The sequence below is a fragment of the Orcinus orca genome, chromosome 10 (genome assembly GCF_937001465.1).
Source record: "Orcinus orca chromosome 10, mOrcOrc1.1, whole genome shotgun sequence".
NCBI classification, from domain to species: Eukaryota; Metazoa; Chordata; class Mammalia; order Artiodactyla; family Delphinidae; genus Orcinus; species Orcinus orca.
The window spans coordinates 2,071,029-2,097,265 of NC_064568.1; the positions used below are offsets into that span (position 1 = coordinate 2,071,029).

At 55.4% G+C, this 26,237-nt stretch overlaps 2 protein-coding genes across 4 annotated transcripts in view; one reads left to right on the plus strand and one right to left on the minus strand.

The window, feature by feature from the left end:
- The window catches only part of EFCC1 (EF-hand and coiled-coil domain containing 1), a 33,316-nt gene that overhangs the window by 1,740 nt on the left and 5,339 nt on the right, over positions 1 to 26,237 (minus strand). Inside the window, exons 3-7 of one of the 3 annotated variants that reach the window (XM_004284353.3) lie at positions 7,935 to 8,092; positions 5,509 to 5,665; positions 4,247 to 4,388; positions 2,321 to 2,461; positions 105 to 174 (exon numbers count right to left, since the gene is read on the minus strand). In XM_004284353.3, the coding sequence (XP_004284401.1) occupies positions 105 to 174; positions 2,321 to 2,461; positions 4,247 to 4,388; positions 5,509 to 5,665; positions 7,935 to 8,092 (668 nt within the window). Of the gene's footprint in view, positions 1 to 104; positions 175 to 2,320; positions 2,462 to 3,079; positions 4,389 to 5,496; positions 5,666 to 7,934; positions 8,093 to 26,237 lie in introns of those variants that run through there. The other 2 variants (XM_049693717.1, XR_007469896.1) reach the window with 2 other exon arrangements.
- CFAP92 (cilia and flagella associated protein 92 (putative)) overlaps positions 9,071 to 26,237 on the plus strand; it is a 173,343-nt gene continuing 156,176 nt past the window's right edge. Inside the window, exons 1-10 of the mRNA XM_049693712.1 lie at positions 9,071 to 10,258; positions 13,174 to 13,458; positions 13,610 to 13,715; positions 13,801 to 14,603; positions 20,122 to 20,295; positions 21,045 to 21,162; positions 21,418 to 21,587; positions 21,868 to 21,935; positions 22,746 to 24,438; positions 25,657 to 25,779. The gene's annotated coding sequence lies outside the window, so the exon portion shown is untranslated. The remainder of the gene's footprint in view (positions 10,259 to 13,173; positions 13,459 to 13,609; positions 13,716 to 13,800; positions 14,604 to 20,121; positions 20,296 to 21,044; positions 21,163 to 21,417; positions 21,588 to 21,867; positions 21,936 to 22,745; positions 24,439 to 25,656; positions 25,780 to 26,237) is intronic.

A 26,237-nucleotide genomic window follows, 5' to 3' on the forward strand; every position in this document is an offset into this window, starting at 1 on the left:
TGAGGTGGCATTTTGCAGCCCAGACACTTAGGACAGAGGTGCTAGGTCAGGATGCCCTCCAGCTGCAGCCAGGCTCTGGAAGATGGGGTCGGGGGCTCACCTACCATGTGCAGGGTCCCTGCAAGCGTCCAGTGTGCTCAGCAAAATCTTCCCCAGGGCTCTTTTCGATATGTTCTTAAAAAGAAATGGAGGGCGGGTGGCACTTGGTGGCCCTTTCGAGCTTCTGTGTGGCTCCCTGTGTCAGATAGTGTCCCCCTGCCCATGGTCCCTCCCTGGCCCCCACCCCTAGGGTGGCCGCACTGCCCAGACTCTAGGTGGGTGATGGAGCAGCACGCAGGACCCATTTCTTCAGAGATCACGTGCTTACAGATAACTGTCCTTGTGCCCAAGTAGGCACTTGGGAAACGACTGTGAACAGAGAGCCTCTTGATGCGTCAGCTCCTTTAATCCTTGAAAGAGCTTATTTTATTCTCATTTTAAGCAGTGAAAAAAGCAATTTTGGGGACTTCCCTGGTGGCGAAGTGGCTAAGAATCCACCTGCCAATGCAGGGGACACGGGTTCGAGCCCTGGTCCGTGAAGATCCCACATGCCGCGGAGCAGCTAAGCCCGTGTGCCACAACTACTGAGCCTGCGCTGTAGAGCCCGCAAGCCACAACTACTGAGCCTGCATGCCTAGAGCCCATGCTCCACAACTAAAGAAGCCACCGCAATGAGAAGCCCATGCACCACAACAAAGAGTAGCCCCTGGTCACCGCAACTAGAGAAAGCCCGCGCACAGCAACAAAGACCCAACACAGCCAAAAATAAATGAATTAATTTTTTAAAAATTTTTTACAAAAGCAGTGCTGAGAAAGTGAGAAATCTGCCCAAAGCCACCCAGCTGGGAGATGGAAGAACCAGCATTTGCCCGCAGGCTCCATGGCCCAGAGCTGTGCTGGGAACCACTACCCTCACAGCCCACAGGTGCGGGGCTGCCACTTGCCACTGTCCCAGGCTGTGTCACATCAGGCTGGGCCTCGGTAGCCCTACATCCTGGGCAGCCTGAAGCGCAGGCAGAGCCCACTTCAAACCCTGAAGACCTGTGTTCACATCCTACTTCCAGCTCATAGTGGCTGTGCAATCCTGGCTAAGTTAGTGTCTCTTAAGAAAAATTTTTAAATGGTTTGCTGATGCTATTTAGAAATATTGATCTCTGTCTTATGATTTTTTAAAATTGGGCACCTTGCCAAAGGATAACAATACTTTGCCTTTAGATTCTCTTCGGTATTCTATGTGGATAAATGTGATACATAATTACTAATCACTTTGTTTCTTCCTTTCTAGTCCTTACAGCCTTTCTTTTTCTCTTTATTTATTTATTTATTTATTTATTTATTTATGGCTGCGTCGGGTCTTCGTTGCTTTGTGCGGGCTTTCTCTAGTTGTGGTGAGCAGGCTGTAGGTGCATGGGCTTCAGTAATTGCAGCATGTGGGCTTAGTAGTTGTGGCTTGCAGTCTCAGTAGTTGTGGCGCACGGGCTTAGTTGCTCTGCGGCATGTGGGATCTTCCCAGACTAGGCCTCGAACCCGTGGCTCCTGCATTGGCAGGCGGATTCTTAACCCCCGCGCCCCCAGGGAAGCCCACATCCTTTCTTTTGCTTGTGCTACTGCATTGGCTAGAACCTCTACGTGGCACAAGCAGTGATGACAGGCATGCTTGTCTTGATTCTGATTTTTAGAAGGATTCCTTCTAACATTTCACTAATAAGCGTGAGGTTTGTGAGAGGTAGTTGGCTGAGACTCCTAATCTGATTAAGGACGATCCCTCCTGTTCTTAACTTGCCAAGAGGTTTTATAATAAGAGGAGCTGTTACTGACTGTTCATCTATTGAGATGAACACGTGGTTTTGCTCCTTTTAATCTGCAGTGTGCTGTACTGTGTTAATAGATGTTTGATCTTGAATCATCCTGAATTCCTGGGATAAATCCAATTTAGTCATATTGCATTTCTTTAAACACTGCCAGATTTGGTTTACTAATATGCCATTTAATATTTTTGCATCCATATTTGAATATGACATTAGCTTATCATTTTCCTTTCTTATTGTATTTATTGTCCTCTGGTTTTGAGATCAAAGTTATATTAGCTTCATAAAATGAATTAGAGAGCCTCCCCTTTTTTTGGATTAGCTTCCCTGAGCTCTTTCTACATCTGGAAGTAGAGATGACACCTGCCTACGTAGGGAAAGCTCAGAGCCAGTCTCGGACACAGGCTGGGCTCCCCAGCCCCGCCCCCCAAGCTCCTCCCCTGCCCTGGCTGTGCCAGCTCCCGTGAGCCTACCAGGTCCCGGAGCCTCTGCAGGAGCCGCAGCACGTCCTCCAGCTTCTCCTCCAGCAGGGACAGCCGCACCCTCTCTGTCTCCACCATCTGCAGCTCCAGCCTCAGGCGCTCATTCTCGTCCACCTTCTGCTGCAGCTCTGCCTGTGGGGACCAACCGGCTCAGCGCCTGCCCTGCTGCCCTCTGCCCCGTACTCACAGCACCGTCCCCAGGCGGGGCCCATGGCCTGCCTTGACCCTTTCACAGAGGTCGTCTCATCTGGCCCCCCAAGCCTGCCAGGTGGCCGGGCACATAGAAGCCCCACTGTCTCCCCAGGGATGGCAGCGAGGCCCAGAGAAGCTGAATACCGGGCCTGAGGCCACACAGTGAGTCAGGCTGATGTAAGAATACACATCCTTCCTTTTCTGGTGGAAGGACTCCATCCTCCCTTCTCTTCTCTATCCATCTGCTTTTACTTTTTAAAGTTTTTTGGCTGCAAGCAACAAACCGATCTGGCTAGTTTGACCAGAAAGGGAATTCACTGGCAGGCTAGCGCCTTGTTCCCAGAAGGGACTGGAAGCTGGAGAACCTCAGGATGAGGCAGCAGAAACATCTCGAGCCTCTTGTCCGGTGCTGCAGCTGAGAACACTCTCCAGCCATTCCCCCCGCCCCCCCCTCACTCGGGACAGAGAGCCCCAGGAGAGGGGCCCCACTGGCCCAGCCACAGTCACTGGCCCACCCCTGGCCAGGGCGCACTGACGCTGTTGATCCCATCAAAATACCAGAGGGTGGATGGTGGGAGGTCGCAAAATGTTGCATGGCCACCTGCCTTCCGAAGCAGGGATGGCAGGAGTGAGGCAGCCCCCTCTCTTAGCACCGATGGAGGGAAAGAGAAGCAGCTGAAGGCATGGTGCCATTGGACGTTCAGCTTCAGGCAGGAGAGAGGAGGCCTGGGAACATAGTCAGTAACTGAGCTCTCCAGACGCCTGTTTGAGATTTAATTAGAAAGGAGTGGTCGCTATGCCCTTTGGAACTGTATCAGATCACAGATACGTTTAAAAAACAAAAGAAAACAAAACAGTATGGATTTAGAATTTCAGGTATATAAATATAAAACTCTTTTATCAAAATCAGTTTGCAAAAGTGCATTGTGCTAGAGGGCTTAGGGAAATAATAACTTTCCATAGCATTCCATGCTTGATTACTATGGAACAGGGAAGTTGCCATGGTGTAGACAGACGAGAAAAAACATGCTAAGTGGTCTTGTTGAGATGGAGACACCTCTCTTGGTGTTGCCCGGCGCCACCCTTCTCCTCCACAACAAACTCACTAACTTTCCTTGAGGGAAGTGTCCCTCATCCATTTCATCTGACTTTGATGGAGCTGCCAATCATGGGACCCTGCCCGCCTACCACGTGGGTTAGCCCTGGCACGGACGCATGACTGAGCCCGGACCATTGGAGCTCTTCCCTGAGACTTAATGTACTGGGCTATTATTGTTCCCCCGGGGTTTCTTCAGTGGGCTGACGGGAGCCTAGAGCTGCCTGTGGTCCTACCTTCCCATCCCCCGCCACATGGAGCAGGCCCCTCTGAAGTAGGGGAAAGTGAGGTCAGCACCCAGAAAAATACAGAGCAGATAGGTGGAGGCGGTCTGAGTCCCTGCATCCATCTTAGGGAGCTGAAGTGCCTGAAGCCCGTCTTAGCTGTTCTTTTGAAACTGTTCTCCCAGCTCCGTATTCTAATAACTTCCTGTTTTTCACTCGAGCTGATCTGAGATGTATCCTTTAGCTTGCAGCCAGAATATTCTTCATTAGACCTAAATCATCTTCTCTCTGAGTCTCGGTTTGTGCCTCTGGAAATGGGGCACAGCACTTGGCTGAGGTCCCTCAGTTCCGCCTGTGAGAGACTCTAGCATTGCTCCAGCTCTCAGCCTGTGGGACTCAGCTGACCTCCTCCCCTGGTGTCCCCAGGGTCTTCCCACTGCAGCCCTGGGTCCCCAGCTGCTCCAGCTCCCCCAGGGCACGGGCATGGTCGGCACTGCCAAAGTGGGTGAAGTAGGTCACGAGCTTCTTGGCCGTCTGGTCATCACACCTGCAGCGGAGGAGAGTGCCAGCACTGAGGGAGCTGCTTTCCAAAGTCTGCTCCAGCCTGGGGGGGGCGGGTGTTATTACCAAGTCTGTCTCCCCTGAAAGCTGAGCGGGGCTATGGCACCCCCTGCTCACCCACCCCCGCGGCCCCTTATCTCATCAGAGCAAAAGCCAGAGGCCTCGCCCCCTCTGCCCCGTGACCTCCCGACCTCCCTCCCACCCACCTTCACTCATTCTACTCCAGCCACCGCAGGCTCCTTATGGCCCCTCCTGCATGCCTCTGGGCCTTTGCACTTGCTGTTTCCTCTGCCTGGAATGCTTTTCCCTCATTTCCTTCAGGGCTCTGCTCAAACAGCACCTGCTCAGAGGCCCTCCCCTGCCCCGCCTCTCCCTCACACCTGTCACCACTCACTGGAACAGAGGCTCCAGGGCAGAGGGCCTGTCTTGGTTAATGCTGTTTTCCTGATGCCCCCAAATTTGTTTGGCACAGAGTAGGTGCTTAGTATATGTTTGTTGACTTAAAGGGTTGGTGATAACAACGACCCTGGAAAATCAACGGAACCTTACAATATCATTTAAAAAGTCAAGGCCGCCCCCCAGTGGAGTACCTGCTGGGATCGGGTACCCGTGGGGCATTTTACATCCTCGATGGAGAATCCTCACAAAACCTCTGTCAGACAGGTGTTACTGTCCCATCTGAGAGACAGGAAGACTGAGGCTCAGAAGTTGGGCGACTTGGCCGAGGCGCCCCAGGTGTCGGGAGCAGTGGGTTAGGAAAGGGACTGATGTGTTGAGGGTCCCACTAGAGCTTCGGGGCAGGTCCTGGGACCGCGGCCAAGGGAGTGAGAGTCAGTGGGGATTAAACCACCAGGAACTGTGCCTTGGCTCATCTCATTTCACCCTCACGCATGCCGGGCGCCGTCTTCTCCCCTCCCCCAACAGATGATGGGACAGAGCGTCAGAGGGCATGGAGGTGACCCAGCCTGGACGTGAATCGGGGGGGGGTCAGCCTCCCACGTTCAGGGTCTGTCACTGCACGGAGGGGCCGCCCTGTGCTTCCAGGACGACTGTGAGAGCCCGGCGCCCTGGTGCCCGGTCCTGGGCGTCCTCACCGGCACACGCACCCACGCCCGCAGCTGGAGAGGCCGGCCAGCAGGGCCTTGACCTCAGCCGGTGGCCCCTGCTCCTGCTGCCACTTCTCACTGTCGTCCTCCTCGTCAGAGGCGGCCTGGCCCTCGACCGAGCGGAACAGCTGCTCGTCCACTGCTGGAGAAGCACGGGCTGCAGATAAGGGACAGAGGGAGGGGAAGCAGGCAGCTCTCCGGGGGGGGTGCAGGGGGGAGGGGAGAGAGGCCCTGGTGCCATCTCCCCTGCCGGTCCCTCACCGCCTCTGCGGTGAGATAGTGGCTCTCCCACCCCCTTGGGCTGTGCCGTGCGGCCCCCTCCCGTGTGCCTGGCCCGGGACCCCCTCCCTGGGTTTCACACGGGGACACTGGGAGCGAGGAGCCTTCCTCTCTTCTCTGCTGAGAAGCCGGGGCCCATCTGTGCCCTCAACGGGCGTGTTATTTCCCACTGAGGACATGGTGATCCCAGCCAAGGGGGCCAAGACCCTCTCTCGGGCTGGGCCGGGGCTCTGCAGGGCACGGGCACCCAGTGAACCGATCTTCAACTCTCAGGGACCTCATTCCTCCAACGCCCAGGGATGTGCAGGGACGGGTGTCACACGTGTGACTCGATGTGATCCCCGACGTGGCCATGCCTCCTGGTGCGCTCCAGCCGGAATGAGCGTCAGAAACCCCGGGCTGTGTCCTGCCCGCCTGGGGTCCGGCTGCCCCGCGTCAGGCCCCGTCTCCGGGGGCACCTCCACTCCACCCTGGCTCGGGGGACATGTGAGTCCAGCCTGGCCGGTCAGAGCGCAGACCACCCAGCCACATGACTGGTGCAGGCAGGGCCAGGGATCCAGCGTAGCCAGGGAGAGTCGGGCCAAAACTTGACTCAAACTTCCAGAGAAGGGTGACACCGCTGTTCCTCCAGCCTGGGGTCTGGAGGGCGTGGGTCTGAGCTGCTGGGGGCCGCCTTGTCAGTGTGACGGGAGCCCATGCACAGGACGGCAGGTGAGGCCGGGAGGGATGGGGTCTGCTGAAACTCTTGGGCCTTTAAGTGAATTCTGTGAAGCAGCAAGTGCCCTTTAACTAGAGCCGGTTCAGGCCGAATGGCCTGACACTCCCGGACAGTGTCCTGACTGGCACGGCCGTGGAATCCTCCACCTTCCCGCCCCCAGAGCATCACTCTCAGCAGCTTGGGGGTGGGCCTCGACGCCTGTATTTCTTTCTTTCTTTTTTTTAAACAAATTTATTTATTTATTTATTTTATGTTTGGCTGGGTTGGGTCTTTGTTGCTGCACGCGGGCTTTCTTTAGTTGCAGCGAGCGGGGGCTACTCTTCGTCGCGGTGCACGGGCTTCTCATTGCGGTGGCTTCTCTTGTTGCGGAGCACGGGCTCTAGGCGCACGAGCTTCAGTAGTTGTGGCACACGGGCTCTAGAGCAAAGGCTCAGTAGTTGTGACACACGGCCTTAGTTGCTCCGCGGCATGTGGGATCTTCCCGGACTAGGGCTCGAACCCGTGTCCCCTGCATTGGCAGGCGGATTCTTAACCACTGCGCCACCAGGGAAGTCCCTGGGCACCTGCATTTCATGAGGCTCCTGGGTGATCCTGGCCGGCTGGCAAGTTTGGGAACCACTGGCTCAGGTGTCCTGATTTTGGACACCCAGCTGGGTGGGCTCAGGGCCGTTCTGTTTTGTCTCAATAAAGTGTCCCAGACCCAAGAGAACAGGGTTGAGGTGACTGGTCCATGACTTTTTGATTATGTGTGTTTCCAATATTGATCATTTGTTTTTCGTTGTGGGAATTTCCTGATGATGATGATGATGGTGGGGTGTGTGTGTGTGTGTGTGTGTGTGTGTGTGTGTGTGTGGTGTCATTATCGTCACAGTCGTCCCGGTGCCCGAGGCAGGGGCAGTAGGGGCTCTGACGTCGGGTGGGAGGGATGGCACCCAGCAGCCCATCCACTCCTGCCTGCAGCTGAGCTGCAAGAGCCCTACTGGCTCAGACAGCTTTTCTCTCCTTTCCTCCTGATGCTCCACAGCCACCAGACCCAGGTTCATTAAGATGATGGGCCTCTTTGCGCTCTTCTTGAGGGGTGACCGTCCAGCCCTACTTACACACCTCTTAGGATGGGGAGATTACTCCACCCCAGCTCCCTGGCCCGACCCACCCCTACACGTGATTGACAAGAGACATATTCTCCCATGCTGAGCCAGAACCTGCCTCCCTGGATCCCAACCTCCCCCACTGGGTGTCTGCTCTCAGGCCCGGGTGTAGGGGGGGCTGGGGGCTGGGGGCTGCGGATGCCCAGCCTCAGCAGGTAGGGGATGGGGTTCTGTCTGGAGGCCAGATTGCAGCATCAGCTCAGACAGGACCCTGGGAGGAGGGCTGGGGCACAGCCTGGTCAGTCGTGAGCTGGCAGCAAGCCTGGGTGTGCGGGACAAACCTTCGTGCAGGGGTCTGCTCCCTGAGCTGCTGTCGGAGCCCCAGCCTCCCTCTGGAGGGAGGTCTGGGCCTCTGGTCCCACCATCCTCAGGTTCACCACTCTTGGCTTGTGGCTCTGGGCTGGCTCGTGGTGAGGTTGGGAGGTGGCTGTCCTCCGACCTGTGGGTGTGGGAAGACACAGGTGTTGGGAGGGAGGGGGCTCAGCCAGTTTCCTGCGGGAGAGCATGGGGTATGGGCCCGCCCTTCCCCACTCCCTGCTCTGCACAGCTAAGCTGTGATATGCCTGCAGAAGCCCCTGTGTGGTCTCCGTGGCTGACCCCATTGGCTCCCTACCCAGTGGCCAGCATGGCCGAGTCAGCCTTCCATGGTGGATATTCACCCAGCCTCCCTTGTAGCTAAGACGTAGGCTTGTAACTGAATTTTAGCCAATGGGACTAAAGGCAAAATCTTCTGAGGAGCGTCTGCATCCAGGGGGGCTGGGCAGGGGTCCTTGATTCCGACCCCAGCGCTGCCAACAGGAACTGGCAGTGGGACTTGGGCTCCATTTTGCAGGTGGGTCACTGGAGCCGATGCCTCTGAGGTCCTCCCAGCTCTGATTGGGTTCTTGCGGTCGGGCCTCTGTGAGAGGGCAGGGACCCGGAAGCCATTAGCTTGTCCAGGAGCTCCTCTGGCCACGTGCCGGTCAGGGGTAAACACAGCAGCTGTCCCGGAGTAACTGGGACACGGGGAGAAGGCACTACAGAGAGCCTGAACAGGCGTGGGCGCACAGGGTTGGTCAGGTGAACTCACCACCCAGAGGACCACCTGCTGAGCCAAACAAGTGGGGGTCTGCAAGGTTGTACATGAGGCCCAGGGTGAGCCATCCGCCGCTTGGGGCCATCCAGCACCCCTTCCCCAGGGGTGACAGCTCCCCGATTGTCCCCTCCCCCAGCCACAGGCTGCTCACCTGCACAGAGGAGGGCGTAGTACACAAATCAGCATAATCCCACCCCCAGCCACCATGATTGGCTAAGGGCTGCACAGGTATAGCCAATGAGATGCAAGGAGCTGTAGGCTTGGGGAATTTCCCGGAAACAGAGGCAGCCTCTCCCCAACCGAGCAGGTGTGCCGTGGGGAGATGTGACAGCCACCTGTGGAGATGTGACAGCCACCTGTGACTCTTAGGGGGCCACCTGGAGATGCTGGGGGCTACGGATAGAGCCTAACAATGACGGCAATAGGAACCTTGGTAACATTATTAGAGTTGCTGGATCAGGCTCTGCCTGAAGCTAGAGCTAAGCCTAACCTTCTGTGGTTTTTTTTTTTTTTTTTTTTTTTTTTTGTGGTACGCGGGCCTCTCACTGTTATGGCCTCTCCCGTTGCGGAGCACAGGCTCCGGACGCGCAGGCTCAGCAGCCATGGCTCATGGGCCCAGCCGCTCTGCGGCATGTGGGATCTTCCCAGACCGGGGCACGAACCCGTGTCCCCCTGCATCGCCAGGCGGACTCTCAACCACTGCGCCACCAGGGAAGCCCTAACCTTTTGTGTTTTATGAGCCGGTAACTCTGACTGATAAAGTCCTGCTTTCAGGCTCCCCCAGTGCAAGCCGAGAATGGGAAGGTGCTTGGCAGTAATCAGTGTGAGACCCCCCTGGATGGGGATTCTTGGTTCAAAGAGAAACCGTGTGATTAGAGCTTAGGTCATATCATTTGAGGTCTACTTGGGCAGGTGACAGTCCCTCTCAATTCCAGAGGCTCAGACCACAGCCAAAAGAAGAGAAGACACAGGGGTATAGGGTCCCTGTCTCCAAGGCTCAGGGGAGGAGGCAGGTAGCCTTTATGTGGCCCCAGAGGGCAGTGCTTGACCAGGATGAAGGGGGAGGGGGAGCAAAGACGAGAGAGAGTCAAAAGAAGGCAGTTTCAGCTCCCTTTGAGGAAAAACTTTCTCACAAGGACTGCTGACCAAGAATGGAATGGGCTGCGTTGGGAGGTGGTGAGCTTCCTGGCAGAGGAGGTATGTAAGCAGATAAAGGACTTTAATGGGTGGAATTTTGAATAGAGTCAGACTAGGCAATGTCTAAGTCTTCCCACTGTGAGGAATTAATTTTTTCCCTAAATTATTTAAGGGCTTCAACAAGCAAAATGAGATGGGGGGACAGCCCTTATTCAAAGTTTCCTAGCAGAGGCCGGGCCTCCCCTCCCTGCATCCCCTCAGCCACTGGAGTCTCAGAAGCCGCGTCCAGGAGCGACTTCCTGCGTCAACACAACAGTAAATCTTTCAGCATGCTCGCTTGGCGCCAGGCACTGTTCTAGGGCTTTGAACATTTCCTCACAACAACCCCACAAGGTAGGTACCATCATCCCCTCCATGTTGCCAGAGTAATTGCCTCAAGCCGCACAGCTCGGAAGCGGAGGAGTTGGGTTTACACTCAGGCCCGTCTCCAGGCCCGCGTCTCAGTGGCCCCACCAGGTGCAGCGGAAGCTTGCAAGGCAAGCTTGGAATGGCCCAGCCCAGCTGCTGTCCTCGTTAGGTGACCACAGGTCACATGCAGCAACGTGGGGAAGAGGAAGCCAGCGAGGACAGAGTTCAGAGAGTGGGACGGATGAGGACACACTCTGGAATTTTCCAAGTGCAACGGGGCTGCAGAGAAACAGAGTGGGGTGTTACTCTCGTCCAGCAACTGGTCTCTAACAGCCTGTATCGCTGCCCCTCTCTCTGCTGGGTCGATCTGCAGGATCGTTCGCGTGTCACACAGATGAGCTGTAATATCTCCACCTTGAAACAAACGCAACAACTCTCCCACCATGTGGCTCCTCCACCCGCTTCTCTGCCTGCTCTGCTCACATCTTGTCACCCGGCACCGCCACACTGCCGGGCCTGCAGAGGCAGGGCTGACCCCACATCGCTCCCTCACTGGATGCCTCCCTCCCTCGGCTTCCGGGAGACGCTCAACCTCCCCTGCACCCTTTCTTGTCTGCTCTGCTCCTTCCTCCTCTTCATCCTGGCCCCTAACCCCCGCGGCCCTCGGGCACCACCCGAGGACCTCCTCCCTTCTTCGTGTGCGCTCCCTCTGTAAGGTCTCAGCCGTGCTGTGGCTTCAAGCACCAGTGGCTTCCAAATCTGCCTCTAGCTCTGGCTTCTCAGATCTGGTTTCCCAGTGAGCGCCCCAGCGCAGCTGCTGCCTTGGCATCTCCACCTGGATGTCCCACAGGCATCTCCACCACCTCCTTGTCTTACTCCGTCTGCCTCTCCTGCTCCTCCCGTCCCCGTGTAAAGCGCCGTCACCCACTTGGCCACTCAAACAGTGTCCGTTGGGTTTGGCCACCTGGAGGTCATACGCAGGGCCTAGTCCGGGGGGGCCGCAGCAACGGTGCTGGGCGGAGGGTTGCAGTATATATGCTATTCTGTGGCACCTACAGTGCCTGGGTCCGTGCAGGCGGGGGTGGGCGGGGAGAGGGGCGCAGTCCCTGCCCTCAGTGGTCCTCTGGGTGGAGACACGGGACCATCAGGCAGGGAGAGCAGAGACAGCCCTCATTCTTCAGGGCCGTGCCTGCTGGACGCAGGGCTGGACCTCCCCCAGACAAGGAGGGCGCTGGGTCTGCAGGGCGGGGCGGGCGGCCTGAAGGAGGCAGGACCTGGGGTTGAGCAGCGTGAAAGAGGCCTGGGCGGAAGAAGAGAGGTGGCAGGTGTTTGGGGACAGACGGGGGCAGCAGGGCCAGGGTAGCGGGCTCGCAGAGCAGACCAGAGAACGGGGGAGCTGGCCCTGAGCTGGCACCCAGCTCTGGGCTGGGCCTTGGTGTGCTATTCCGGGCAACCCTCATCCCTGGGCTCTGAGGTTGCTGTTTCTCAGAGGATGAAAAGATCATGTCACAGAGGTGTTGGGGGCAGGACGGTGATGCGGAGCTGCCCACGGCCCACTCCCTGCTTCACAGGCCCCACTGAGCTTCATACTACAGGTGGTGGAAGCATGTGTTAGGCTGACCCAGATGGAATTGCTGACTTCCTGCTTTTGACCTGCACAAGGCCACCTGAGAGTGGTTCAGACTAAGAGGACACGTCTGTGTAATATTTCTTGATTGACCGACTGCAAACCCTCACTGCAGTAGTTTGTGAAAGGCTTTGTTGCAACAGTCCGGCCTTAGAAATCTGACAGCTCTTGGCCCTGGGACTGGACCACAGGGCCCAGTGGTTTAATGAGGGTTTCCCATAAGAACGAGATCCCTGGGGTTGGCTCTGGGGAGATGCAGTGACCTGGGGGCAGGTGGAGGTCACCTGTGGCGCCCCCCTGACTTGCAGCTCTAGCTTCTTTGAATGCTCCAGCCCCAAAGTCACAGAGAGGACCCTGTAACCTGATAAGTATGTGTCTCTTTCCACCCACCCCCAGGCCATCAGCACTTGCTGTCACGGCCATTTTCTGGAAAACAGCTCTGACCCTGCTCCAAAGCCTTCTGTGTCATCCCATGGCCGACCGGACAAGTCCAGATCCCCCCATATTCCAGCCGCTCCCCAAGCTAGTTTCCGCAAGTGATGAAGCTAAGATCGGAGGAGGAAGGGATATATTTTGTTCAAGAGGGTCCCACAGGTGGCGAGAAGCCCCCCTGCCCACCTCCACTTCTGCACTCCAGTCCCCACTCTACTCTGGCTGCCAAAGGGAGCAGAGGTCAGCTCTGACCTCGTCCATCTTCCCTGTGAAATGCTTCAGTGGCTCTCTGTGGCCAAGAGAAAGAACGCCAGTGTCCTTAACACAACCTCGAGGGTCCTTCACGGTCTGACCCGGCCCAGCCCTCCAGCTCATGGCTGCTGATGCCGCCTGCGCATGGCAGAGCCAGACCCACAGACCCTCTGGCGCGTTGCCCTCTAGGTCCTTGCACGTGATGACCACGCCAGCACCTTACTGTGTTCCAGACGCTGCTCTGAGTGTTTTTTTCCCTTATATATACAGATTTAATTTTTTAAAATTGAAGTATAGTTAAATTACGTTATATTAGTTACAAGTGTACCGCAAAGTGATTCAATTATACTTGTGTGTATGTGTATGTATACACACACACACACACACACATATTCTTTTTCAGATTCTTTTCCTGCATAGGTTATTACAAGATACTGAGTAGAGTTCCCTGTGCTCTACAGTAGGTCCTTGTTGCTTACCTATTTATTTTATAGATAGTATGTACGCTCTGAGTGTTTTAATGAAAAAAGTCATCTATTCCTCCCAGCAGCCCTAAGAAAAACTTATTCTCATTCCTACCATTTCACAGATGAGAAAACTGACGTCCAGAGCTGGGGAAACTTGCTGAGACCGCACAGATCCCTCGAGCTGCAGTGTGTACCCATTCCGAGCTAGTTCTGCCTGGAAAACCCTGCTGGTCCTTCAACCACCCACCTGCCGGGTCCCCGACACAAATGTCGCTTCCTTTCAGAACTTGCCTCCCTACCTGGATGCCCTGAGCTCCCACGGTCTCCAGCGGCTGTTGTGCTGCGTTTCCCCCATCAGACGGCGTTTCCTGGAGGGCAGCCAGCACAGGACAGAGTGGCCCGTCAAGGTTTGTTGAACGATGAATGCGGGAACGGATGAATGACACCACTGGCAGCAGTTCACGGTGACTAGCGGGAGGGCAGGTCAGGCGAGGGCAAGCCCAGCGCCCCGGGGGGGATTCCAGCTCCTCCCGTCCCTCTGTCCTTGGATTGTTCCAGAAAGACAGGAGAGCCCTAGCTTTGGAGCCACAGACCGGGGGCGAGTCCCATCCCCATCACTGCCGAGTCCCATGGATGGGGGCTGACAGAGGGGTGGACCCTCCAGGTGAGAGGGTGAGAAGACCTTCCCAAACTGCAGGCATTTTGGGTCACTGGCCCTATTGTTGACTAATACAGATTTCCTTTCATAGGAAACATTATCACCAAGAGTAAAAAGCCACTGTCTCTTGCCATAAATAGAAGGTAACCAGAAAAACAAAGACAACAAAACAGCCAGTTCTAGCTAGCTCCTGTTTTCAGGCTGTTCTTTCTTTGTTAAAAAGAGAGGGTGGCTAAGGGGAGTTAGAGATTCACCCGGTCAGCCCAGGACCTGAGACAACCAGGACTGCAAAGGCCGGCAGAGGCCCTCGCTGGCCTGTGACCCCACGTCCACCCCTGCCCACCTCGGGCCACTCTCCTCTGGGGTCACGGAGGGGCTGGGGGACCTGCAGAGACACCTGTCACCCCACAGGCACAGCGGAGCACCTCCCTCTCAGCTGCAGGCCCTCCTGGGGAGAGGCAGGCCCGCGGCAGCCCACGGTCCCCTCACGCCCGGACAGACCACGTCCTTGTGCCAGCAGGGCGTTCCCTCCAGCTGTGCACCTCTGCGTGCCGCCCTGAGCCCCGAGTGAGCCTCCCTCTGACGCCTTCTTCCTGCTGGAGCCCGGCGGCCAACACGATCTGACAAGGGCCAGATGTTCCCCTCTACTCCTTCCAGCCCTGGCAGCTCACGCCCAGCTCCAGGCCTCCGACGGACATAGCCTCCCTTGGTTCTGTGATGCAAAGGGGGGTTCTCGGGAGCTGCCTAATCTGGGTTCCACCCCACAGGACCGTGGCTTTCCGATGTGACGCTCCGCAACTGCCCCTGCCCCCCGGCCTCCATCTCAATCCTCTCTTCATTCACCAGTAAACACTGATGGGCCCTGGGGTCCCATGAAGATGAAAAGAAATAACGGTATTTTTAAACACGGGGAGCTCCTGCCTCCGTTTAGTATTCAAGGGGATTTTAGGTGGCATTCGGATGAACAGGTTGTGTGAGTGTGTGTGTGTGTGTTAAACAGTTAAGTATTTAGTATAATGTGTACTAAAGACAATTAATGAACCATTTTAGTTTTATGTTTATGACAGCGATAAAACTTCCTTTTAAATTAAGTAAAAAGAGTGAGATGATTTAAGGAAAAATAGTAACTAAAGGATAACAATACGGGTGCTCTGCAGGTATGGTTAAAGCTGACACAGCTCCTGGGAGAGTGTCTGAAATTTGGCGAACGCTTGGACAGCAGCACGTCATAAGCTGTGGGCACTGTCAGAGCCAAGCTCTTGCCGTGTCCCTCAGCCACTCGTTCTATCCCCCGCACAGCAGAGGACCCCACCGCTAACATACTGACACCCTCTTTTTATAACATTCCTGTGCTATCCCTAAATGAGTAATAGACCCTGTCTTTACATATACTTTGAAGAAATTAATGTGATGCCTTGTGATTTAAAGGAGAAGGGAATTTTATAACATACATTTCAATAAGTAAATGCTCAGATATAAAGAAAATTTCAGATGCTTAAAACTATAATGGCTAAGTTTGAATTTGAGAGAGGTAAGGTAATGTTCAGTGGAATGTTGTTGACACTCTTTCCCTACAGTTGACGTTTTGAAATAAGGACTAGGAAAAGATATTCAGATAGATGGTGGAGGGACAGATGGACAGACAGATAGACAGATATGCAGACTCCCTGGGACGCAGAGTAATGAATGCCAGTGGACACAGGAACTCCTCACCAGCTGGTAAAGCTTCACAAATGTTGCTATCATCTGTGATGTGGTTACGCAATGATGAGCCACCCTTGGAAAATTCCAAACAAGTCAAAGTATAACCTTCCCTCAACTCACACTGCATTGCATTCTTGCAAAATTCTTTGCATATTAAACCTGCGCAAAAAAACTGTGTTTGTATGGAAAGCAAACTTAGGACCTAGGCTCAGATAATTGCAGTGAAAGCAAGTTTTTCGCAGTACGAACACACAGCAGGGCATTTGGAAGTCATGTGGGGTACAAGGCAGTCCTGGTGGGTTGTACAGGGCCTACCTGGAGGCCTGTATCCCTGGAATCCACCCCCAGGTGCTGGCAGCACCGTCCTCCTAGTCACTGAAACAAACAGTCCCTCCCCACAAATTTCCAGAACGTCTCTGGGGGAGATATTGCTCCCATGAAGACACCTTGTTCTCACCACATTCACAGGCTGCAGGGATTAGGGTGTGGGATCTCCGGGGTCATTCCTAGAAATTCTGCCCGCCCGCACAGTAGCCATGGTGCTGCCACAGCAGGACAGACACTTCATTGGAAAGAAAGGAGAAGTGAGTTGTTCGAGGCTGTACCCAAGCCAGTGGTTCACGGTTGTAACAACAGAAACCATCATTGAAGCAGGAAAGGAATTGGTGGGCAGGACACCCAGGAGCTAACAGAGTCGATGGGCAGCTCGGAGGGCCAGGCCTGGGCAGAAAGCAAGGGAGGGCAGACCCAGCCGGCGCAGGAGCAGAATTTCTAGGAATGACCCCCCAAGATCCCACACCCTAATTCCTGCAGCCTGTGAATGTGGTGAGGTATCACTGCTGGGATGGTGTTATGTTATATGGGACAGCTGACCTTAAGCTGTGTCACCTCATCACACGTGTCCCTTTAAAAGCAGAGAACTTTCTTGGCTGGTGCAGAAGAGGAAGTTAGGGAAACGTGAAGTGTGAGAAGGACTTGGGTCGTTGCTGGTTAGAGGATGAACAGGGACACAGGAGATGGCATGTAGAGAGCGACCCCTGCTGACAGTCAGCAAGGGATGGGGATCTCAGTCCTACAACCACAAGGATCTGAATTCTGTCAACCCCTGGGTGAGCTTGGAAACAGATTCTTCCCCTCAGCCCAAGGTCAACAGCACCTTAATTTCAGCCTTGTGGGAGCCTAGGCAGAGAACCCGGGCAAGCCTGCCTGGACTTCTGGCCTGCAGAATGTGAGATCATAAGTGGATGTTGTTTTGAGTGCCTCCGTTTGTGGTAATTTGTTATGGTTGCTAGGAACCAAATACAGCAACCCAAACAATCACACCCCATCTGTCTTGTTGGCACAATCTCAATTATTCCGTCAGGCACTGAGTGGCCAAGTGCTTCCAGACAGGAGATCTGATTGGTTTAAGCTGATCATGATTATTCCTTCCTTTTGCCAAGGATTGGTTTAGGAACAGGCATGTGATGTGATCCTGGCCAATGAGAGATGAGGGGAGGTCTTCCAGGAGGGTCTCTGGGAACAGAGAAGTTGAAGAAGGAAGTTATTTTTCTGTCTCTGGATGTGGCAGTGATGCCTGGGCCATGGCAGCTATCTTGTGACCATGAGGGGCCTTTGCTGATAGGCCAAGATGACAGGCTAAGAGTCGAAAGATGGAGAATTGGGTCCTTGCAAACATCACTGAGCTGCTGTCCCCTGGACTTCTCATGCAGGATTATCAATGTCCCTGTGGTTTAATCCATTGTGAGTTGAGTTTTCTGTTACTTGCAGCCTGAAGCACTGTCACTGATAAACACTTCACAGCACTGCTTGGGCGTTAAATGAGGTTGTGTATGTGAAGTCGTTAGTGCAGTGCATCATAACCACAGGTGCACAGAAACGCTGGCCTCTGTTCCCTCCTGCCTCAACCCCTGGTTGAGTCAGGGTTCACCCAGAGAAGTGGGGCCAGTAGGGGATGCCCATCTACATCCACGTCTATAGCTACAGTGCTGTCTCAAGAGCTTTGTAACCAGGAAGTGGCCTCTGTGCTCAGCGAGTCTGAAATCCAGAGGCAGGGGAGCGCACAGGCGGCCTAGACCCTTGGGCACAGCAGAAACTGTGTCCACAGGCGGAACCTCTTGGTTTCAGGGAAGCCCTCAGCCTTGCTTTAAGGTCTAGCAAGTGATTAAATGGGGCTCACCCAGATTAACCAGGATCATCTCCCTTACTCAGAGTCAACTGGTTAAAGACTTTAATTCATATGTAAAATGCCTCAAGGCAACCGTAGGTTAGTGCTTGAACGACTTGGGCTGGAACCAAGTAACTCAGCAAGGTGACCCAGCCAGAGACCATCACACCCCTGCATTCAGCCTTTTCTGAAATGGATAGAAGACGTTACTCTCATTTGCTTCCCTCTCTGCATTCAACCCTCTGACACCCAGTAGCCCCCGAGCTTTGGGAAGCTGCAGGGCAGACAGGACATGCAGGGCCTGGCCAGGGCTGGCCAGGAGTGGGGTCGCCAGGCAGCCAGAGGTCCTGGAGGCTCGCACACCGGCTGCCTTTGCTGTGTGGCGTTTCCTGAGTGAAGGCTCGCAGGAAACAGAGACGGGTGTGTGAAAACAAAAGAACAACAGTAGGAAGAAGAGCTTGAGGGGGGGCCTTGGAGGAAGAGCCGAAAATAAATCCTGAAGAGGGGAGTGTGCAGACAGGCCTCGGGGCCTGGGAAGCCTTTCTGACTGTTCCTCGTTTCTGGTCCCTACCTGAATGCGGGGCACCGCCTCTACTGGGGGGTGGGTGCAAGGGGGTGTCTGAGCAGGCCCCCCACAGTCCGAGCTGCTAATCTGGCTCTGCAGTTCATCCCACAGATGAACTGTGTGCCGGAGACACTGTACTTACCAGAATGGCCCGACCTCCTGGAGCCTCCCTTCCCCTGGGCGACATGGACCCCGGTGAAGTCACAACAAAAACAAGGCCAGAGGCTGTGAGAGATGACAGGGAAGCAGGCTGGCCGGGCCGCGGCCTCTGAAGATGTCATGGGATGTAGCCAAGACAGCTGGGTGGACGCGAATTAGTCAGAAGCTGCCTGGGAGCAGTCGGGAAACCCTGTGCCTGAAGTGGACCAGGGAGGGGTTTGGGGTTCAAGGAGCAGAGAGGTCAACATGGCTGGAGGGGTGCACAGCGGGCAGAGTGGAGGAAGCTGGGGCCAGAGTGGGGGCCCCATCTCTCAGGGCCACGGTCATGGCAAGGAGGCCCTCAGCCCAGGTATCTCAGGATGTGACTGTATTACTGTATTTGGAGACGGGGCCTTTAAAGAGGTGATTAAATAAAAATGAGGTCCTAGGGTGGCCCTCATCCAATGTGACTGGTCTCCTTGTAACAAGAGGAGGTTAGGACACAGACATGCACGGAGGAATGACTGTGTGAGGACGCAGGGAAGAGACGGCCGTCTCCAGGCCAAGGAGAGAGGCCTCAGGGGAAACCACTGCTGCCCACACCTTGATCTTGGACTTCCGGCCTCCAGAACTGCGAGACGGTGCCCATCTGTGGTTGATGCCGCCCAGACCGTGGTATTTGTCACGCAGCCCGAGCTGACTAATACACTGCCACTAACACACTGTAGCAAAGCAGCCACCTCCACCGTGCCCTCCCGTTATTCATCCCGTGTACTGTCACCTATTGGTCAGCGGTCTTCCCCCAGGACGTCAGCCCCATGAGGGCAGGGACCTTGCCTCGTTCATGGCTGTTTCCCTTGGACCCAGGGCAGCACGGCACTCTGGGCATGTGACAAAATGTGGTTGGATAAAGAACAGTCAGTGGTTAATTCTGACAGAAAATTGTGAAGAGACCCCACAGAGAATCTCTGTCCCCTCCCCGCTTCAGGGTCTCTGATGTCGGTGGCTCCAGCCTTCTCTAAGTCACCCCTGTCCTCTCAGGAGGATTCAGGGCAGGTGATGGGAGCCTCAGGCGTTTCCCATGGTCCGAGCACCTGCCCGGTCAGGAGGAAACACCTGCCTTTCTGGGCCAGGCCCTCTGCCCAGCAATGGCCACAGGGGCAGAAAGGAGGGGCATTGGGTGCCATTGCTGCCCACAGGAGCTCCCAGTCGAGTGGGACTGCAGAAGCCACCTCCCCTTCAATCCATCCGTGAGACCCAGGTCCTGTGAACCAGAGTGGCAGTGATTGGTCCAGAGTAGTCACATGACACCCCGCCAACTTAGCCAGGCAGCATATTCCAGCATCCCTGGTACCACTGATTGGTTCAGGGATGGGCGTGACCCATGTCAGGATAATCAAGAGTTAATCTAAGGATTTTCTTGGAGCTACTGGGAAAGAAATGCTCATTCTAGTGGGTTACCCCAGTAGAGGGATTGGTGCTAAGCCTGGGCTCGGAGGCCCAAGCATCCCCTTTTTCATCTTCCCTTTGCTTGTTGCCACACTGCAGCCTTCACTCATCTTGGATTCTCACTTCTAAGAGGAAGGTCACGAGGTGGAGTCTGTTGCTTTTGTCTCATGGCATCCTCCTCCTGTCTCCTGATAACAGCACCCACTTTGCTTTCAGGAACTGTCCCGCCCCCTACCTAGCATCCACCTCTCCCAGACCACAGGGTTGAGCGTGCGTCCTAGTTCTGGCTGGCTGGCGTATCCTAGCGCCCTGGCCACAGCGATGGCCTAGACGTGGCCTGTCACCCAGGCTGGGCTGGGCAGCGTTCTTCCCTGAGACTTTATCTGCAGGTGCTGGGAAGCAGTATGCAGGTCACTGAATTTGGAAAGTTACGGATCTGGGGTCACTGCAGCCTGTCCCCTCCCGTGTGGAGCCGGAGTGCGTGAAACCAAGCAGGGACAAGCAGAGGTTCGGGATGGATGGACAGTGCTGGTGGCACGGGATTTAAAGTCTGCTCCCTGCAGGTAAGCGCCAACTGATGACAATGAAATTGGTGGACTACTTACTGTGTGCCGGGCACAAGTCGAAGTGCTTTTTACACGTTATCTCACTTAAGTCTTGCCTATGATGTAGGCACTAAAACTAACCTCATTTTCCAGATGAGCAAACGGAGGCAAAAACAGGTAGAGTCAGAGCCTCTCAAGAAGGGTCAAGGCACCAAAGAAGATGGATAAAGCAGGCAGTGGCCAAAGGCGACCGACTGGTCTAGCACTTCAGACCACCCCGGGCCCTGTGCGGCTGCCCCTGACCTGGGAAACCGATATCGTGGTCCTCTTGTCACCTGTCTGTGTGCCTGAGGCCACCCACCTGGCTTGGAACTGGGAAAGCAGGGCTCGCAAACGTAGGGTCTCAGAGCATCCCCAACTAACCTCGAAGGCACAGAGCCGAGGCCTGTTCCCGAGCCCCGAGGGAAGCAGCGCGAGAGCCCAGGACCCTTGGGCCCTTGAGGACTGAGTCCAGCCTGGGCTATGCCCTGACTGCCTGGGTGACCTTGGCCAGATCACCTCAGGGAGGGACTCTATCCATCGAACAACTCAACAGGTGGTCCCCGGCTCCTCCCCCCTCACTGCCTGCACTCATTCCCCGGCTCGCTGCCCTCTGGGGCCCCGCCCTGGCTGTTGGGCTCACACAGACGCACACTTGTGGTTTCTGGGCAGGCCTTGCTTTTCTGGATAGAAACGAACAGATGTCCTGTGCTTTCTGCCTTTAATAGCGTGTGGAGGCCACGTGTCTGAGGCACATCTCAAAGACTCATCACAGAGCCCGCCCCGGGCTTCTGGGCAGGAGCAGACAATGAAACCCAAACCGCAGTGTGTTCCAAGCACTGTTAGGTGAGTTCCTGTAACTTTCGGCGGAAGGGCATCCCCAACTGATGAACCCACCGCTAGAGATGTCTTCCCAGCTGCCCCTGGAAGGTCATCTTTACGCAGGTGTGGTGTGACCGCCCACGTGCCATACTGGCCGTAGTGGGTAACCTGTGGCCAGTGGAGCTAGAGGTGTCGGGGATGCAGTGAGAAATTGTAGGTGGGACTTGAGTTTAGGTCCAGGCGGTGTGGCTTCTTAGCAAACTCTGGCTGCAATTTCAGGGTGACGTAGCAGGGGGATAAAAGGTCCGGTAATCCCCCATCGGTCCCGGCCGGACCCTGAGGACTCAGGAGGAACCACAGTCACCTGACATCCCCCTCCTCAGCCTGTACGCAGTGGGATCCTTTGCTGAACTGGGCTCCTGGGGGTCCGTGACTGTGAACGTGACCAGGTAAGATTCTCGAGGCACGGTTCTCACTCCCACTGACCCCTGAGGTCCTGGCTCACCATCCAGCCCGCAGCGCATAACGTGCCCACGACACGTCGGAGCGCTCTGTTACGCTAGGGTGAAAGCCACTCGTGTTTGCTCTCCCCAGCCCAGCACGAGGTGAGGACACCACGGCTGGCTCTGGGTGACCCCTTGCTGGCTCCTCCACCCAGAGGTAGGTCCCCCTTGTCAACCTGGCTGCTGCCTGTGGCTCTAATGCCTGTTTCACCCTGCAAATCCTAAGGTGCTGTCCTTGAGGAAGGCTCTGACCTAGAATGGAGAATGGCAGGTTGAGGCTCTGCCCAGCTCCAGGTAAGGCCTCCAGGTGTGGGGCTGGTGGTCCGTCCCTTCTCAGGCGCTGGACCCAGAAATGGTCTCCTCACCAGCCTCCTTGCCTCTCACCTTCCCTCCTGCCCATTTGTCCTTCACAGGCAGCCTGAAGCATTGCTCTGAAGCTCAAAGTGATCACTTCACTTCTGTTTCAAGCCCTTCTCTGTCTCCCTCGTTCTCTGGGGTGAAGGCCTCGTGCCTCAGCCTGGTGCTCAGGGCCCTTCGCCATCCTCGCCTGCCCTTCCAGCTTTCTTTCCTGCCACTTTCCACCTCAAACCGCCAGCCACAATACGTCTTCCTGTTCCCAAGAGGCACCAAGGCCTTCACACCTCCAAGCCTTTGCACTCACGGCAACCTGAATCTGCGATACCTCAGAAAACTCCTACTCATCCTTCAACACCCAGCTCAGATGATGGCATTCCCCCGAGAGATGCCCTAGCCATCGTCACTCACGCTGGGGTCAGGGTCCTGTGCTTGCCCACACTGTGCAATTCCGGTAGGACCCTGACACTCAGCTGACACTGTCCACTCCTTGTGGCGGTCGCCACACACATAGGGTTCTCTGGGGCCAGACTCTGTTCATATCAGCAACACCAACGACCACTACCATTACTATTTATGGGGGGTACTGTGATAAGGGATAAATAAAATAATAATCTCCAGCATTCGTCGAGAGTTTTCTCAAGGCTAAGCGTTATTCTAGGTGCTTTGTACATATTAGCACCTTATCTTCAAATTCCCTATGAGGTGAATATAATAATCATTATTATTCTTGTCACCCTCATTTTACAGATGAGGAAAAGGAGGCTCACAGAAGCAAAAATGACTGAGACATGGGCTCCCCTGGTGGCACAGTGGTTAAGAATCCACCTGCCAACGCAGGGGACACGGGTTTGAGCCCTGGTCCGGGAAGATCCCACATGCCGCGGAGCGGCTGGGCCTGTGCGCCACAACTACTGAGCCTGTGCTCTAGAGCCCGCAAGCCACAACTACTGAGCCCATGTCCCACAACTACTGAAGCCTGTGCGTCTAGAGCCCATGCTCCGGAACAAGAGAAGCCACTGCAATGAGAAGCCCGCGCACCGCAACAAAGAGTAGCCCCCGCTCGCCGCAACTAGAGAAAGCCCGCACGCAGCAACGAAGACCCAACGCAGCCAGAAACAGTAAATAAATAAATAAATTTATTTAAAGAAAAAATGACTGAGGCAGGTCTGAGACCAGAGCTGCCTGCTCAGCCTGCACCTCCCTGCCCCCACATCACTGAACACACACGTCCAGGGCAACAGGGCCCCACCCCACTTCACAGATGAGGTAACTGAGGCACAGGGGGAGGGGCCAGCTCAAGGTCCCACCGTAAAGATCTGGAAGAGCTGGGATTCAAGCCCAGGTTGGGCCGGGCCTCCCGAGCTCGGCCCTCCACCCACCGAGCCCCCCTCTGCATCTCAACGGCCCGGGTGGGCCTGCAGCAGGTGCTGGGCCAGCAGTGTCCCTTTGTGAGCCCGGGGTATTGTCCCCTGGACAAAGGCCTCAATTCCCACTAGCGGCCACCCACACGCTCACTTCTAAGGATAAAGGAATCCGCAGCCAGCCGCCCCCCAGCTCCAGAGCTCCAGATGGCGGCCCCCGCCCGTCTGCTTCCCTCCTGACCCACTGACTCTGCGCCCACCCCCCATCAGGCCGGGCTGCTGCACTGGGGCGGAAGAAAAGAGGTGGCCCTCCAAGGCCTCATCTTTGTGTCCTCAGCATGGTGGCCGGCCCAGTGAGCTGCCCTACGCCTCCCTCCCCCCCATCCATCCCAGCCTTTTCATCCTTCCCAGACAAGACACAAAGCCACAGAGGCGGCCCCTCCTCCGGCTCCAGCTGAGCTAGCTTTTCTGTCTTCTGGGTGTTGGAGCCCAGCCCCTGCCCAGCAGTGCTGGCCCCAGGCAGCTGCCCAGGTGTCTTAGAGGCCCAGCTTCTCCTCCGTGGCGCAGAGCAAGGGGCGGCAGGGCAGAGAAATGGCTGAGACACGGGGCTTCAAGAGAATCTAGTCACCGGGTGGAGGATGGTTCCCCTCGAAGCAGGATCAGGCCATTGGACCACTCAGGGCTCGCCTGGTGCTGGACTCCCGCACGCCCATGCCCTTTCTGCCAAGACGTTTTTGAGGCTGCATCCATCCATATGCTTGTTGGTCCGTTCACTTGTTCATTCACCATCTTACTGGGAGCCCTGGGCCTGCTGCTGGGCCAAACAACGTCAAGACATCGTGCTTCCCTAGGAGGGCTCACGGGCTGGGCCAGGAGGCCAGTAATCCGGATCCTTTTGGCCCATCCTCCCAGCAGGTTCTGAAGCACTGAGACAGGCAAGGTTGGTGACGGTGCAGAGTGCCCCCAGCTACCCCAAAGCGTTCAGCAGCCTGGGAGAGCTGACTCTGAGACAAGCCTGTCCTGCGCTTAAGCAGGCTTCCTTCCGGGCCCTCCACTCAGAGATTCTCCAGTTGCCACAGGTGGGCTGTTCCCGAGACAAGAAAGGGGATTTGGGCTGTGACTTCCCGAGAGGAGCAAAGGTAGGGGTGTGTGTTATTTAACACACCTGGGATACGTGCTCCCGTGATTCTCCTGGGAGGATCTCAGTCTCAGAGTTCGACAGGGTTGGCTGTGGGTTTGTATATGTTTGGTGGGTAAGTGACTAAAGTTTGGTCAATCAGAGCACCCAATCATCCCGGCCCCCTGATGGGTTCTGGGATGAACATGTTTCCAGGTTTGTCCATTGAGGCTCAGCCTGGCACTCCAGTGGGATAGCTCAGACAAGAGGTGACCTTTCGAGATGTAAGTGCCCCAGAGGCTACCAGGGGAGAGAACTTGCCTGAGAGTGAAGCAGAGCTTCCATATCCTGGTGACATTGTTTGAGTACCTGGATCCAGCCAGGTCTGAAGCTGGACATGCTTAAACTTTACTGAGAGCCAGCTTTTTTAAGCAAGTCAGTTTGAGTCAGGCTTTCTGGCACTCATCTAAGAGACCTGGCTGATAGGAAGAAAGAGAAAACAGAGGAGAGAAAGGTGGAGAGGGTTTGGGTGTAGTTTGGGAGAAGTGACAGGGAAACACTCTAGATGGATGGGGGCAGAGGTTAAGTGACACTGTATAAATCGTGACGTCAAGTATTCCAGATGAAACTATTTGCATCATTGCAATGTAATCCGCGTCTTCCCCTCTGGATCATCTGTCAGGGTTACTGTGCTCACAAATGTGCCGGGAGGAGGGACTCTCTTGTGCGATTTGGAGGAGTTGAGTCTCCCATCTAGGACGAGGTGGACCCAGGATACCAGCCGTGGGAAGCAGAAGCTGATGGGGTTGTGGTGGACCGGGTAATCCTCCGCAGACTGGGCTGGCTGGGTGAGCCCAGGGTCTTTGCCCAGCTCCAGGAGGCTGCAGGTCACGTTGACATGTGGAATCCTTGTATCTGATCCAGGACTCCCATGGTTCTGAAAGCAGCAGTTGCTCTCTTGGGGCCCCTCTGCACAAAGCATGTTTGTGTCCCAACATGTGTGTTCATGGCCTGTTCCACTCGGGCCCAGGAGACCCTCAGAGGGCAGTGGGCATTACTGTACCAGTTCTGTGTACCCAGGTATCCGCACAGGGCTTTGTCCATAGAAGGTGCTTAGAAAACGTGGAACGAATACATGAGCGTTTCCAATGGCTTAAATATTTACTGTCTGTTCTCTTAGGTTCCTGGTCAGGATGGTGGATTGAGGTGCTATGGGAAGCTCTCTTTCTATGTACAAACACACAAAAGTGCTGGATAGAATATAACCATTTAAAATAATCCAGTCAAGGTCAAAAACAAAAAGGTAAGATGCCCAGCTTGTGTGGGAACAGGAGATGGAGCTGAATTGCCCCTGAGGGATCAGGACTTGGGTTCTGAGGCCCAAGTGGGGAAGGGGCAGGAGACCCTGCGTGCTGAGTGAAGACAGGGAGGCCACTGCACGAAGCCCGGGGCCATCCAGGGCCGTCTCATCCACAGACAGAGGCGAGGAAAACCCTGCTGACTGACCGTGGGATGTTATCCTAAGGAGTGGAGCTCAACTTCTCCCCGCCTGTGTAGTGAGAAACTGAGCTAGGAAACGCATTTAGAAACCAGCCCAGAATCAGGCCCTGGTTGAGGCAGAGGGCAAGCTCCATGACCCTGGAGATCAGGGGGACCCTCCAGGATCCTGGCTTCTGCTAAAGCTAGGCTCATGGGCAGCAACCACAGAGCACACTGGGAACTCATCATCACGACGGGAAGAGCTGGGCAAGCTCGGGGTTA